At 45.4% G+C, this 16580-nt stretch overlaps 1 protein-coding gene across 1 annotated transcript; it reads right to left on the bottom strand.

Moving 5' to 3' along the window:
- Window positions 1–764: 764 nt before the first annotated feature.
- On the bottom strand, window positions 765–13316 carry LOC308484506 (cornifelin homolog A-like). Its single transcript, XM_081019529.1, has 4 exons — window positions 13189–13316; window positions 4427–4558; window positions 2495–2631; window positions 765–1089 (listed from the first exon to the last, which is right to left on the bottom strand). Exons 2-4 carry the CDS (start codon window positions 4548–4550, stop codon window positions 1000–1002), a joined length of 351 nt encoding a protein of 116 aa, XP_080875655.1. The 5' UTR covers window positions 4551–4558; window positions 13189–13316; the 3' UTR covers window positions 765–999.
- Between the last annotated feature and the right edge of the window lie 3264 nt (window positions 13317–16580).

Genomic DNA, 16580 nt, shown 5'->3' with positions numbered 1-16580 from the left:
GCTCCATCCTTGTTGGTTGTCCTTGCCCTGAGGCGCCTGCGATCACCAGAGGTGAAGCAACAGAGGATAGGGAAGAAACTGGCTGCATGGCTAAGCAGGCACAGAATATGCAATTGTCTGTGTTTCACAAGTGCTTGCACAAGTTCAATCCTCAAAGCTGATCAAAGGATGCTTCCTTCTATCAGGCCAAACTATCTGTTCTTCTGGTTTAGCTCAGTAGGTCTGCTCTTGGAGAGGTCTTTCCCATCACCTTAGCACTAACCCTTTCAACTCAGGCTGTCAAGGATTGAACCTGAGAACTTCTGCCTCTCCCAGAAGTTTCCCTCCATGCCATAAAAAAAGCTTCATGGGCTGATTTCTGTACAGTGGTACCTTGGGTGAAGTACTTAATTCGTTCCGGAGGTCTGTTCTTAACCTGAAACTGTTCTTAACCTGAAGCACCACTTTAGCTAATGGGGCCTCCTGCTGCCGCCATGCTGCCGGAGCACGATTTCTGTTCTTATCCTGGAGCAAAGTTCTTAATCCGAGGTACTATTTCTGGGTTAGCAGAGTCTGTAACCTGAAGCGTATGTAACCTGAAGCTTATGTAACCCGAGGTACCAATGTATATGAGTCCTTGATTAGACAGACAGGAGCAGGCCAGGTTGCCTTTTCTTAAGCCCCTGACCACTTGGCACCCCCAAGTCTTCTATTGGGCCAGAGGATCACACTGATTCGGATTTAACCCGTTCTTCCAAAAAACAAAGACAGTCCAGCTCATGCAGTTTGAGACAATGATTATTTTATTTTGACACAATTTTCAAGGTGAGATGACCGCAGGGGCTGAACAAAGGAGAGCCGTATCTTTTCCTCTTTCCTTGTGCAAAGACAATAGGTCTTTTGCTCTGCAGTTGATACGCTTCTGGGTTCAGAAGCTGGCCTCCGTCCCTCACTGCCAGTGATCCAGCTACTTCGTTCTCCCTGCAGGAGTGAAGAATGTCTGCCAGCTTCCCCTCTGCTTCAGTTCTTGTTTTTCAGCTCTCGGGCGAGTTGACAGAGGCCGCAGAATGGACAGCAGGCCATGACCACCCAGTCCTCACAAATGGACCCCTGGGTTTCGGAAACAAAGAGGCTGCGTTAAAATGGAAGGTCAGGGGCAAGTGAAGTTGTGTAGCTCCCAAGAGACAAAACTGGCTTGTAACTGAGACAGAGGCTGAAATTCCTAACCATCTAGGGATTCCTTTCAGCCAAACTCAGGCAAATCAGCCTTAGAGCTGGTTCAGCAAAGGCACACCGCCCACACATTGATTATTATAGCACTTTTTAAAAATTGCAAGAACACTTTACTTTTGAATATGCAATTGTGTATCCTGTTCTCATGAGCAAGGTTCATTTTCCCAATGAGTCCCAAAGCAATGATAAAAGTCAATTCAAAAGCAACATCCATCAGGAAAATAAAGGGCACTTCACTTGGGGCATAAGAAAAAACAACTTAGGTGCCAGGCAGGCCTCTCTGGGGAGGCTATTCCAAATACAGGGGGCCACCACAGAAGAGGCCCTCCCTTCCTATTAATCCCTGCCATCAAATACTGCCAAATGACTAGAATAAAATGGCCCAGGGTGTCCCCATGCATATAGTAGCAGCGTAATATGCAGAAGTCAGCAAATAAAGCTTTTAACAAAAAAGAAACACATTGTCACTTGGTGTCTGCGCATCAAGCTGTTGCTAAAAGCCAGACTTCCAATGGTCAGCTGAAAAGTTGGGCAGCCCTAAGGAACTCTAATCATGGTAAGAAAACCAGCAACGGGTAGATGATGATTTACTACTTATACCCAGCCCATCCACCCCTGTTGTGTCTTCCTCCTTGGTAGGTTTCAGGTGCATAACTAGCTTGATAGCTACCAACATATTTTGAGTAAGGATGGGCAAATCCGTCAATTTTGGTTTGTCTCATTTTTTAAACGTTCCCAGTCTTAATTTCTCCACATTTCCACATCAGTTTGCAGGGCTTTTGTTTTTTTAAGTTGCTATGAAACTCATTAGCATTTTGATGCAAATTTCTCTTAATATAGTTTGTATGCAGTTTTGCCTAATTTACACATTTTTTGCAAAGCAATATTCTCATACATAATGCATTTTTGTATGGCCTTTGCAGTGATATACGCATTTCAATGCACACCTTGCCCTAGTATTTGCATTTTTGTTCACATTGCTTGAACTGCGTTGCAACATTCAGAGAAGTGCAAATTTCAAAGGACGGCTGCGTTTTGGTTCGTGCATTGTGTCAGAAAATGCAGATTGGGAGGGTTTGCTTTTAAACGTGAGCTGAATCAGATTCCTCCCCCGTGCCTAATTTCGAACCTATAAAAAGGTATTCATTAAAACAGACTGGGCTTTTCTTTTGGAGCAGAACAGCAACTCCACCCCAGCCCCAACCCCGGCCAGCCCATCAGTTTAACTACCACCCCAACCCCTCTCCCCACACCCATCTTTATTTGACTTCCCACATCTCACCTCAATGTGGAATCTCTCGCGCACACTGGTCCGCAGAGCAATGATAGTACCAGGCAGGTATGGGAGGCAGCAGCACTCACCTGCCTGCTCTGACACACGGCAGGCAAGGATGCACGGAACGAAGGTACCACAGAGACCTGGAGGAAGGGAGACAGAAGCATTCTGCATGTATCTGGAGGAAGGCAAATGATTTCCAGTGAGGGCTCTGGAAACTAAGTCCTATAGGGGATATGGATATGTTTAGCTGGGAGAAAGGAAGGTTAAGGGGAGAGATTATAGTCTGAAGAGGCTGTCATGTAAAAGGTGGAGCAGACTTAAAACTGTGGAACTCGCAATTGCAGGAGGTCGTGAAGGCCACCAATTTGGATGACCACCTCCGCTTTCATAGAATCATGCATTACTTTAAGTACTGTATTTTTCTGTGTATAAGACGATATTTCCCCCCCAAATTTTTAAAGTTTAAAATTGGGAGTCGTCTTATACACAGAATGTTGCAATTAATTGTTTCTTAATTTGGGGCTCCAAAAATAGGGGGCATCTTATACATGGGGACATCTCATACATGGAAAAATACGGTAAATGAATGTTTTGGGGTTTTGGGGCAGGCGGAATGGTCTGGGGGCTAGTTATTCAAAACATGTCTAATTGCCATACCACGCTAACTGGTAGGTTGGGCCAGTTGAATCCAGAGAATTAAAAAGCTGTTTGGTGGAGCCAGCGAGATAAAAATAAAAAACACCCACTTGGTGGCAGCAGTGAGGTTAAGGAGGAGGAGGGGTTAGCTAAGCTCATGGGTAGGCAAACTAAGGCCCGGGGGCCGGATGCGGCCCAATCGCCTTCTAAATCTGGCCTGTGGACGGTCCGGTCATCAGCATGTTTTTACATGAGTAGAATGTGTCCTTTTATTTAAAATGCATCTCTGGGTTATTTGTGAGGCATAGGAATTTGTTAATTTCTTTTTTCCCAAAATATAGTCCGGCCCCCCAAAAAGGTCTGAGGCACAGTGGACCGGCCTTCTGCTGAAAAAGTTTGCTGACCCCTTGCTAAGTTGGTTTGCTTGCCTCCCTTTCTTTGCACAGTGCAAGTCGCACTTGCATCCTATGCTGTCACACTCCAGTTGCAGTCTGTCACTCTGACCACTACACATCACTGTCTCCCAATGCCTAAGCTTCCTGCATAAGCCTAATGCAGAAGATTCCTTCCATCGGCCTGTTTCTTCCTAATGCTTCACCTCATTCTTCCTAACTACTTCTTCCCCTGTGTTTTCGTTTTCTCCCCAGTGCCGTTCGCCATTACATTTAGATGCTGAATCTGATGGCAGGGCCCGTGCTATTCCTAATTCCTGCATTGCCCCAAGCAGTTTTAAGTAACAATATAAAAAAGGCACACACTGCCCATGAGGGAGGTGCCATCTGTTTTGAAGGAACACCATGTTTCATGGACATAGAAAAATCCTTGGGGGCAAGAGGGGGCCAAAAAACCCAACAACAACTCAGTGCAGACTGAACATGCTCAGTGGGAACAGAATGCTTTTTGACTAGTGGGCGGGGAACAGACCTTGGGAGAAATGGGTAATGGAGTATCCAGGGAAAGGGCATGCCTGGCTGGGACCCTGTACCAGATCACTCCACACTGTAACGGTTTGCTGCAAGTGCCGGTAATAAAAATAGCCTCACGTATTAGCAACAACCGATCCCTCGCCCCTTCTAGGTTGGCTAACTTTTGATTTCAAGAATCTTGCTCTTTCCAGGGAAGGCAGGCAGGGAAAGGGCAGCCCCGTGGATCGATCAGTGGCAAAATCTTGAGTTTCCTGGCTCTTCCGATTGCCTGACAGACAGCTCATTAGCCCTCCTTCCTTCTTCTCATGTACAGCCTACCACTTGAGTGGCAGAAAGGAACTGCTAGCCGCCAACACACACCCCAATTACTCACAGATGCCCATATCGGAGCAGCAGTCACACAGGTCTGTATTCCAGGCCCCTTGGTTGCTCAAAGTGTAGCTGGCGCCAACAGCTTGTGGCTGGGCATCGATGATGAACTCCGTCTGATAGGCCATGTCAGCTCCTGGAAAGTGGAGAGGAGAGGCAGGAGAGCTCCTGTTATTCTCCACCATCAGACCCAGGCCCCAGCTGTGGGATTTAATGTGCTTTGGGTAATGGTGAGCCCTTGGAACCAACCCACTCACAGACCCTCCGGGTGTCCCCATTTTCCAGGGACAGTCCCGGATTTACAGAAGCAGTCCTGGTTTATGATTTGATCCTGAAATGTCCCGCTTTTCTTTAAAGGTAAAAGTACCCCTGACCATTAGGTCCAGTTGCGGACGACTCTGGGGTTGCGGCACTCATATCGCTCTATAGGCCAAGGGAGCTGGCGTTTGTCCGCAGACGGCTTCCGGGTCATGTGGCCAGCGCGACTAAGCCGCTTCTGGTGAACCAAAGCAGCGCACAGAAACACCGTTTACCTTCCCGCCAGAATGGTACCTATTTATCTACTTGCACTTGACATGCTTTCGAACTGCTAGGTGGGCAGCAGCTGGGACCGAACAACGGGAGCTCACTCCGTCGCGGGGATTTGAACCACCAACCTTCTGATCGGTAAGTCCTAGGCTCTGTGGTTTAACCCACAGCACCACCCGTGTCCCTATCGCTTTTCTTTAGGACGTCCCTATTTTCATTAGACAGGGTATGGAGCTATGTGACCCCCGAGCCAAGGAGATAAGTAATTATACAACCTTTAGAAGACATGTGAAGGCAACCTTGTACAGTATGGGGAAGTTTTTAAATGTTTAATGCTTTATTATGTTTGTTGGAAGCTGTCCAGAGTGGCTGGGGCAACCATGTCAGAGGGACAGGGTATAACTAATAAAATTATCATTATTGTATGGAACAAGACGTCCCTATTGTTGGAGGGTATGCACTCACCAATCCTGGCCTGTATTTTGAGGCTTTTGGCCAGCCCCCTCCCTTTATCTGCATTTAATTATAAACCATAGTTAAGCTTAATTGTGGTTGAAGTGTGAGTGTGCAGTCTGCTGGTCCATGGCGGCGGGGATAATGGCGGTTTCACTCCTTCCCTGCTGCTAACTGCACTGCGTGGAGCTAAGCCATGGTTTGGTTTAGGATTACATGCAAACCCTGGCTCATGGTTTGTTTCCCCCCAAACCATGAGCAGTAGGCCAAGAACAAACCATGGTTGTTATGTACTGAAGTTCTCACCCTGGGCCAGCAGGGGGATACTGTAGATAGTTATGCAAATGAAGGATCAAAAGTGACATTCAGTGATTGGATAGTTTTAGAAAGTTGTTACAGTAACGTTGTACTGGAGCTCTTCAGTTCAGTTTTCTTCTGGCCTCTGAATAAACAAGAGCTGTTTGAAGAATCGCTGTGTCGTCTGATATGTTCACCCACAACTTAACAATGGTTACAACTTGTGTTTTGCTTAAAGTGAGACATAAATCCCAAACCTGGGGTTCTGATGTAATACTAAGCTAAACCATCGCTTAGCACCTGGCAGGGGGAAGAATGAAGCAGCTACAGTGTCTGCTGTTTCCTAGCCTTTAAATGATAGTTCAACTTAACCATGGCTTTCAAATGACATGCAAACCAGGCACCGCAGCTGCGTACACACTCCTGTTTACTCTGCATCTGGTTGGCTCCCACTCCCACTACTTGGAAAGTGGTGTAAAATCATGTCGTTCCTCAGGAAATGCTGCCTTTTGATGCCCGCCCCCCCCCCCAAGAAACCACCTCCGATCCAAATTGAGAAAAAGTACGACCTAGCTGTGTTTTAAGCTGATATTGTGTGCGCAGCCTGTCTTGCTGCACAGCTCCTGCTCATTTTTTGGGATTTGGTCAAAGGGACCCTTGCCCTGTGGATTGTGGTGGCTCGGTTCTATCCTGCTGCTATCTTTAATGGCCCTCAAAACAACTCCCTTTGCCTCATGGCATCTTGCTAGGGTGGAGGAAGATGGAGACCTGTTGGCATGGCAACAAGGTAGACTCGTGCTCAGATAGCCGATCTCTTGCGGAGATCCTTGTATGACCTCCTCGGGCTGTGTTCCTACAACCGCATCTGCTCAAACAGGCCCCAAACACCCGTTTTTTGCTCTTGTTTGAAGCCACGTTGAGATGGTCTTAGCTTTTCGGCTCTCCTTGAGGGTTGCACGGAGACATTTTAGGCAGAAATCTAGCTTGTTCCCAGACAATCTGAGTGAGCATTTTGGGCAAGGCCCCAAATACAAAGTGGAAGAACTATTTCCAAACAATACAGGAAACGCCTTGAGAGGACAAGAAGCTCACACCCTCATAGCAAATATATATGCTCTGCGAAAGAATCTCTCTCTCTCACTCTCTCTCTTTGCTGAAGTCTGTGAAAGGAAGAGATTGAGGATGAGGAAATTGGTCAGGGTCAACAGAGGATGCCTTCAGATTTTCACACAGAACCGCTGAGTACACACCATATATTTAAAACATATTTTTATCCCCCAAAGAATCCTTCTAAACCACTCTGAAAATTATAGCTCTGTGAGTGGAAGGGGTGTGTGTGTGTGTGTGTGTGTGTGTGTGTGTGTGTCCTAACAACTCTTAGCAAACTACAGTTTCCAGGAGTCTTTTGGAGTTGTTGATTGTTTAAAGGGATATGAAAGTGTTTTAAATGTATGGTGTGGATGGGCCCTCTGAGTTAATTTGTAAGAAAAGCCACTAACAAATCCAATAAATAATAATAAATATGGGCTGCTTGCAAATAAACCAAAAGACTATGGCCACATTCAACCATATATTTAAAGCACTATGATGCCACTCTAAACAGTCATGGCGTCACCCAAAGTATTCTGGGAGCTGTAATTTGCTAAGCGTGCCGTTGGGTGAGACCCATTCCCCTCACAGAGCTACAATTTTCAGATTGGATTAACAATTAATCCCTTTTCACAGGGAACTCTGATAGTTGTTGCTCTGTGAGAGGAATAGGGGTCTCCTCAAAATTCTCAGCACCTTTAACGCATTAAAGCTCCCAGAATTCTTTGGAGGGGGAGCCATGTTTGTTTAAAGAAGCACCATAGTGCTTTCAATGCTGGGTATGAATGTGGCCATGTCTCCAATTGTTATGTACTGAAGTTCTCACCCTGGGCCAGCAGGGGGATACTGTGGATAGTTCAGGTCCACATATGCAAATAAGGGATCGAAAGTGACTTTCAGTGATTGGATAGTTGCAGAAAGTTGCTACAGTTACGTTGTACTGGAGCTCTATATAAGCAGGCTGGCTGAACCCTTCAGTTCAGTTCTGTTCCAGCTTACAAATAAAGAGCTGCTTTGAAGAATCGCTGTGTCGTCTGATATGTCTACCCACTATTTAACACCAATGATCTTGCCTACAGGTGGCGCATATCCTTGGTAGTTCTAGCCCTGGGGAACATGTTACGCTGTCAGATAACGTGTGGTTTATCTGAAATGAAAAGGGACCAATGGCACTAGAGGAAATTTAAGGGTGGAACTATAGTGTGTACAATCCAGCCATTATCAGGAGTTTCTGTCCACGCAATTTTGATAAAAGAACGGAACTTCCCTTTCATGAGAGCCGGATCGGCTTTGTTTGGGACTGGGCCCAGAACAAGAAAATTATGTGGGAGTTGTGGATATAATAGTAATATACCCAACAGGACTGGCACGAAACACCATTTTTAATCTGCACGTAAGTCAGCAGTTTATACAGCAACCCTTAGGGCATCTCTTCAAGTTACCTTTCTAAAAGAAAGTGTTGGCTGGTGTCCCAAGCAAGGAAATGTGTCTAAATTATTTACCGTCACCAGAGTTTGCCCTGGCACAAAGGATATACTCAGGCCTGGGGTACATTTTTTTTGTTTTTGTTTTCTGTTAAGGACAAAGCCTGTGTTAGTTTCATCCCACAACTGACACCTTCCGAGAATTGCCAAAAAGCATATCCGTTTATATTTGCCAGATGTTTTTGTATTTTAAACAAGGTTGCCAAATTTTGAGCAGGGTCTTGATGCAGCCATGCCTTTGACAGAGAGGTTTTATCACATTTAACTCCATGCTATTAAAAGCTACGGTTGCTGATCTCTACATATCAAACCTCTGTTAAAAGGATAGTGGCGTTTCTGGCTGGACTTTTTTTTATATTATTATTATCGCCCTGCTGGTAACCTCATTTTAAGAGATGTGGATTCATGAAGATGTATCTCCTTAGAGGAGGAAAAACCTCAGGCCACAATAAACTAGTTAGCCTCCAAGGTACCACCGGATTTTATGGGAGAGAAAGTCCTGTTGAAATCAATGAGAATTAAGCACTTAACTGTGCTCAACTGCCACTGAAATCAATGAGCTTAAAAGTCCAATCCTAAAAACATTTACTTGAAAGTAAATCCCATTGATTTCAATGCAGCTTACTTCAAAGTATCTGTGCTTCAGCTCTCAATTGGGTTTAGATTTCTTGGGACTGTAGTGCCGTTCCTGACTTCTGCATGGTACAGGCAGACATGAATGTATGTGCTCCTGGCATTTCTCTTTCAAGGGCTAGTCTACACGACATTCATTTTATTTTTTAAAAAACAGCTTCTACTGCATAGTTTTAGCATGTATAGTGCTTTACAATCCCCCCCCCCAGCCGTTATTTTTTTGCAGTCAGGGCCAGATTTAGGTTTGATGAGGCCCTAAGCTACTGACAGTAATAGCTTTATATGTCCAGCTGTCCTTTGTCAACAACAAATTGTCACTGCTTTTTTGTGTTGTATATATGCTATATGGTAATTTATGGACCTAATAGGTATCTAAAGGCATTTGTACATGCAGAATGTAGGCATCCTATATATAGAAATGAGCAAACCAGTGATATTTTAGGGAGCAGGCTAGCAGGTGTGGCCCGTTACATCATAGGAGCCTAACACAACACAAAACAAAACAAAACACTGTTGCTGTATGTAGGTTTTATTTCATTTGTTTTTTATCTTATATTTTGGAAATGTACATCCAGTTTTTTTCCTTTAAATTTTTTTTTGGGCCCCCAAGAGAGTGGGGCCCTAAGCTATAGGGCTTGTTTAGCTTATACATAAATCTGGCACTGTTTGCAACTGTGTCAAGAAAGCTACACGCCCCCTTCTGCAGATACCGAAAACTGAGGGGTTGTGCAAGGCACACCCAGTGATTCATTGGGTGGGTTACTAGCTTCACAAAGAAATTAAAGCAGTGACCTTTTCCCTCCTGGCATGCATTGGCATATTTTGCCTCCATAGTTTGTGTGCCAGGCAACCATTAACTGCGTAGGACCAGGGCCGGAAAAAGAGGTGACAAACCTTTTCAATGGCTCAGCTGGGATTCAAACCCAGTTTTCAAGGAGTTCAGCCGCTGCACCCACCTTGGGGTGTTGTCCAGTATCCTTTTGTATCTCACTGCACCCAGTGCAGCTGGGTGGCTGTTTATCCATCATTTAAAACCAGTGTTTCTCAACTGGGAGTCATATGGCCCCCTAGGGGCGCCTAGGATATTCCAAGGGGGAAACAGGTGAAAATCTTGTAAATGGGGGGTCCACGGCACGAGTCTAGGGGGCTACAGAGGGACGTGAGAAGTGAAGAAAAGAGAGAAGTGACCAAGAATCGAAAAGAAAACAGAATATCTTAAAAGTTTCCACAGCTTTGGGATAAAGTGAATTTGTTTTTCATGGCATTTCCTACTTCGTACTTGGTAGAATCAGGTTTCAGTTGTGTGAATTATTTACTCAGTCTAACACGGAATCACCTTAACATCATGGACAGAGGTGCTCTTTAGTTATCCCTCTTTGGTTATGCCGTACTTTTCCGTGTATAAGACTATGTTTTCTTCTTTAAAAATCATGCTAAAAAGTGGGGGTCATCTTATGCATGGGTAGTGTATAGGGTGGACGTTTGATTGGTTGCTGCCAAGGCTGTCAGTGGCTATTTGTGTGTTATTGACTGTTGTGTCAATGGCTGATGTTGATTGGCTGATGCTCTGGCGGTTGGGCAGGTGATTGGCAGCTTCTGCTGGCGATGGGAGGCAGATTTAGTGACGTGTGTCAGCAATCCCCCCTAAAAAAGCTCAACAGCCCTGGGTAATCCTCTGCAAAAAAGCTCAACCACTCTGTGCCATCTCCCCCCAATTTCTTAAATTTGAGTCCCCCAAAATAGGGGGTGTTTTATAAATGGGGGTGTCTTATAGACGGAAAAGTACAGTATATATATAAAACTTGTTTCTGGTCACCAAGCACAAGGGTCCCACTGATTTTTATGCAGTTGTATTTTGTGTAAATTATAAAAAAATATAAATAAAACATGTTCTATCTACAAACAAAACATTGAACTAGCTACCTTTCTACTGGTAGGACAGAGGGTTCACAGGAAGGAAACGAGGTCGGAAGGGGGCCACAGTTGGGAAAAGGTTGAGAAACTCTGCTTTAAACAAAGGACAAAGCGGGCTGCAGATTTGCTTAAATTTTGCATATCCTAATATATATGGATAAATGTAGCTGTAGAAATGGCTCCTCTAATTTAAGCAAATACAATGCATCTCTGATGCCCCTGTCTTTCTTCTTTACAGAGGTGGATTCAAGGTACCTGATAGATGTTTTAAGAGAGCTCTGGGGTCTAAATGCCATCAGGAAGGAGACTGATTTGCAAAGTGGCCTTTACTAGGCAAAAAGAAGTGTGTGCTAGGGCGAAGTGTCCCAAAAAGTGTGTCATCATGAGAGGCCTAACGGTGCTTCCCAGACAGCCCACCTGAGTCACATTACATCTTTCCACGAAGAAGATAACCTGAAGTCACTTCTGCAGGTGACTGGTCTCTGCCTAAATAGCCTGAGATAGCCATGGGACTCCAGGAAACCCACAAAACATTCCTAGGTCTTCCACCCTTACTAGAGCTGCTCTTTGGATTAACAACACAGGTATGACTTTGGCTTGTCAGAGGAGCATTTTTCCTACTATTGCTTAGCTCTCAGCCTGCTATTTATTTATTTCTGTTCTTTTTTTCTATCTAAACCTTTCCCACGGACTGCAAGAAAATCAAACCTCTCCATTCTGAAGGAAATCAGCCCTGAGTGCTCACTGGAAGGACAGATCCTGAAGCTGAGGCTCCAATACTTTGGCCACCTCATGAGAAGAGAAGACTCCCTGGAAAAGACCCTGATGTTGGGAAAGATGGAGGGCACAAGGAGAAGGGGACGACAGAGGACGAGATGGTTGGACAGTGTTCTCGAAGCTACCAGCATGAGTTTGACCAAACTGCGGGAGGCAGTGGAAGACAGGAGTGCCTGGTGTGCTCTGGTCCATGCGTTCACGGAGAGTCGGACACGACTAAACGACTAAACAACAACAAAACCTTTTCCCGAGCAGTCTTTTGGGGCTTGCAAGAACAGCTTCCTCCAAGGAAATAAGTTTGTTCTTATCTGCGGTTTCTTCAAGGAAGCCAGGAACAAAGATTCCTGCACTGCAGGGAGATGGACCAAATGACCCTCAGGATCCCTTCCAATACTATAATTCTGTGATCTCGCCATAGTGGGGAAGACTAGCCATTTCTTTGATTGGGTGTCAGTCTGTTGATGAGCAACAAAATTAAGATGTGATCTGGGCAGTTCTTCAGATAGAGGACTCCTTCATATAAGAGGCATGGCTATTCTAAATGCAATTCCACTGCTCTTTACCAGGCAATCCTGATCTCACCACTATTAATCCACTTTATGATACCGGAATCAGTTCCCACCCAGTTTTTCCAAGTGTCTTGAACTACAGCTCCCATCACTCCCAGCCGGCCCAGCTGAAGGTTGATCTACATGTTCAGACTACACCAGGCACCTCTCAGTAGTCCCTTTATGTTCCCTTCCTCAGGCACAGCAAACAACTGAGCAATGCTTGACCAACAGGAACATTGTCCTTCCATCCATACTGAAATGCACACATCTCCCCAATATTCGCTTGGCTCAGACATTTTGCAGAAAACAACAAGAGAGACCTGTTGGGTTGTGATCCACCTAGCAACTGCAGACAACAGGCAAGGAAGTGGGGTTGTGGTTCCCAAATTGCATCCAGAATCAATCTCCAGAATCACCTTCCTTGGAACGTTCCCATGGCAGCTTAGCTTCCTCGGAAGATAGCTTGCTCACTGCTTGGACATTTCTCCTGCAATATGTTCCAGGGGTCTACAACTTTCATGCAATGTGGCAGTGATGCTCACTTAACCAGCAGTCTGCATGCACCAAGTATGTGCCCTAAACCTACCCCTGCAACATACAAGGGTTACCTGACAAGCCACACAGCACATATCAATGTGGAATCACAGAATTGTAGCATTTGGAAGGGACCCATGAAGGTCCTCTAGTCCAGCCCCCTTCAGTGCAGGAATATTTCCCCCCAATGTGGGGCTTGAACCCACAACCCTGAGATTAGGAGTCTCCAGCTCTACCGACTGAGCTATCCCAGCACTTCCCTCTTAAAGTAGAAAGTCAGAAAATGACTAGACTAGGAAAAGGGCATGTATGCATTTTCTGTGTGCTTGGAAGCACATATAAGAAGTCTGAAGGGCAGCACAGAACAGTTTAATGCAGACCCCCCCCCCCAAAAAAGCCATGCATTTGTCATTTAGGTCGCTAGCCTCCCACCCCCCCACCCCAAACACCAGTCCGTCATGAATGGAAAGTTTGCTAATATTTCTGTGAAAGCTTTCCTTGCTCACCTGGTTTTTCCCCCCTGGAACTTCAGGTTCTGTGTTGACCAGATGACTTTGGGTAAAGAAACAAGTTGGGTGGGGTTCTGTTGGCGCCTCTTATATATATATGTACTAGGTTGGAAGGGCGGGGAGTGGGGGGAGTAGCAATTTGCTGTGGGGAAGGAGCAGATAAGGGAGAAAACAGCAGCCTGCCTTGGAGCAAGTTATTTAAGGTGGAGGAGGGGACCTGGAAATTGGGACATCTGGGAGGTCGGATAAAGTAAGTGGGTGTGCTTTGGGAAATAACTGTTACATACAACTTCACACTGGAAAGGGCTTTGGGTATCATTTTCAATAGCGGGAAGAAAGTGAGAAAGCTGGAATCTCCCCCCAAATGTAGCGTAACAGGAGACCAACCTGAGAAGCACCAGGCTGCAAACCGTCCTGTATGTTAAAGCCCTTCCACCTTTAGTTCATCAAACTGGGCCTGCTAGCCCAATTTTAAAAAATAAAAATAACCAGGGAGTTCCTGATCACTTCCATTCGCATCCCTTCCCTCTGAGTTGAGTCAACTAGCTGGTGTTAAGGATGAAAATTCCAGGGTGAGAGACTACTCAAGGCCCAGCTCATCGGTCCCCTGCAGGTCTATGCAGTCAGTAAAAGAAGGAAGTTCCAGCCAAGTAAAGGTAAAGGGACCCCTGACCATTAGGTCCAGTCGTGGCCGACTCTGGGGTTGCGGCGCTCATCTCGCTTTATTGGCCAAGGGAGCCGGCGTACAGCTTCTGGGTCATGTGGCCAGCGTGACTAAGCCACTTCTGGTGAACCAGAGCAGCGCATGGAAACGCCGTTTACCTTCCCACCCAGCGGTACTTATTTATCTACTTGCACGTGCTTTCGAACTGCTAGGTGGGCAGGAGCAGGAACCAAGCAACGGGAGCTCACCCCGTCACGGGGATTCAAACCGCCGACCTTCTGATCGGCAAGTCCTAGGCTCTGTGGTTTAACCCACAGTGCCACCCGCATTCCTGTTTAAAGATGTGCCCCCGCAATGTCATTTCCATAACACTAGCTTGTTTCAGATCCTGTTTTAAAATCATCAAAACTTATTCTTAGGACGGAAGCACCTCTTCTTGCATCAGACTGTGGATCCTGGCATGTCAGGGGTGGAACTGTATCTTAGCATTGGACCACGATGCCCAGTTCCACCCTCCAGGAAGTGTGGAAAAGACTCCTCTCTGAAATTCAGGCCACCAGTGTTTCTGAAACTCGGGTCCCCAGCCATTGTTGGACCACAACTTCCATCATCCCTAGCTAACAAGACCAGTGGTCAAGGGTGATGGGAGTTGTAGTCATAGAAACATAGAATTGCAGAGTTGGAAGGGACCCCATCTAAGCCCCTGCAGGGATCATTTGCCCAACAACAGCTGGTGAGCCAAGTTTGAAAAACACTGGTAGAGCAAGGATGGAGAACCCTTGCCCTCAGGTGTGGCTGGGCAGGTAGGGGTGGGGTTTTCTGACCAGGCCTAGGCATTGAAGGTTATCAAGTCCTCACCATCTGTTTATGTTTCAGTGACTAATCTAACAAGCATGGCTATAGTCTGGAAAATGAATAAATAACATGCCCTACTTTTCCGTGTATAAGACTAAGGTTTTTTATTTAAAAATTACAGTGGATTAGTGGAGTCTGTAACCTGAAGCGTATGTAACCTGAGGTACCACTGTATGTCAAAAATTGGGGGTCGTCTTATACAGTGGTAACTTGAGTTACAAACACCTCAGGTTACAAATGCCTCAGGTTACAAACTCCGCTAACCTGGAACGAGTAACCTTGAGTTGAGAACTTTGCCCCAGGATGAGAATAGAAACCATGTGCCGGCAGCGCAGCAGCAGCAAGATGCCCCATTAGCTATTGTGCGTGTTATTGGTGGAGGTGGCAAGGGCTGTTGTTGATTGGCTGTCGCTGTGGCAATTGGGAGGGTGATTGGCAGCTTCTGTTGGGCGAGGGGACAGACGATAGCTGGCTTTTGCAACGCATGTGAGTGGCAGCGTAGGTCAGACGGGTGAGCAAATTTCTGCAATTCCCCCTAAAAAAAGCGTAACAATTCTGGGCCACCCCCCTCCAAAAAAAAGCTCAACAACTCTGGACAATATCCCCTCATTTTCTTAATTCAGAGTCGCCAGAAATAGGGGGCGTCTTATACATGGGAGCGTGTTATACACAGAAAAATACAGTAGTTCTTAGTTTTCCCCTTTCGCACAACTCTCCCTTCTCACATTTCTCCCCCTGCCATGAAATCATTTTGGTTTAAGTTTCCAATGTTAAATACCCTTCAAGCACCCCTTTCTCTTTCCTTTATTTTAAAAGTGAATTTTTATTTTACAAACCTGCAGAACCCTAGAACCCTTGTTTGCTCTCATCTCCCCATGGATTCCTGTGTTGCACCTATGTGAATGTTTCCTAGGAAAGTAATACGCTGGCAAAGTATAGCAGCCTGGTATTTTGTGCCAATAAAATTGCCTTGGCAGAAATTGGAATGAGCTTGTCTAAATCCTGTCCTAAAACACTCCGGTTCACTCATTATCAAAGGGATGTCACATGTAGCTGGCACCCACTTTTACCTCCTCCTTAAAACATGTGATTTCAGCCTAGGCCTGTGTACACACCTAGGCTGGATCTACACAGATATAAAAAACACTATGAAAAACCCGCTATAAAAATACATGTGCAATTTGCCATTGAGCTCTACAGCCCCATCTTGTTTCACATTTTTATAGCACACTTATAACATCATAATTGCAGTTGTGTAGCTGAGTCCCTACATTTAAAGCATGTGAATGCCCTCCTCCAGCAAGAATCCTAGGAGGTGCAGTTTATTCATCACAGAGCTACAATTCCATGCACTCTTAAACTGTGGGATAAATCAGCCTCATAAAACCAACATGCTTAACTCTTATTGATGCATGAAGAGGTTAAGGCCATAGAGTAAGCTGTCCTGCCAGGCTTAGCTAGGTCATAGCCCCTCACCTTGGGAGAAAGGGCTACCAGACTCTTTGTTCTCTCACTTCAACCATGCAAAGCCTACCAATAAGGAAGTGTAAGCTGGGTGCTCCAGGCTTTGACCACATGGCTTAAGCAAACCATCTTTGTGCTTCTATACACATAATTTACAAACGCTTTCTGTTTTGGAACCTAATTTATACTGCCTGTCTTTTCTTGCTGCTGTATGGATATGCACATGAACCTGACCTTTGAAGAGTTTGTAAGTAAACCAGTTTTAACTTCCCAAACGTGTGGTCTCCTTTTATGCTAAGGAAAGTGAGGAACTTTGGAAGCAACTTAGAAGGGGATATTTTAAAGGTCCAACAGCTTATATTTCTACGCTTTACTTTGCTGCATGTTTTGTGATTTTAAATCTCTG

The sequence above is a fragment of the Podarcis pityusensis genome (genome assembly GCF_964106645.2).
Source record: "Podarcis pityusensis genome assembly, chromosome: 8".
NCBI lineage: Eukaryota > Metazoa > Chordata > Lepidosauria > Squamata > Lacertidae > Podarcis > Podarcis pityusensis.
This window is presented reverse-complemented; position numbering and strand designations above follow the sequence as displayed.

Excerpts from the sequence above, each read along its gene's own strand:
- LOC308484506 (XM_081019529.1), bottom strand. The coding sequence starts at position 4,550 with ATGGCCTATCAGACGGAGTTCATCATCGATGCCCAGCCACAAGCTGTT. Across the intron at positions 2,632-4,426 it reads CTGCTCCGATATGGGCATCT|GTCTCTGTGGTACCTTCGTT; the intron begins GTGAGTAATTGG and ends CCCTTCCTCCAG. Across the intron at positions 1,090-2,494 it reads GCGAGAGATTCCACATTGAG|GGGTCCATTTGTGAGGACTG; the intron begins GTGAGATGTGGG and ends TCCGAAACCCAG.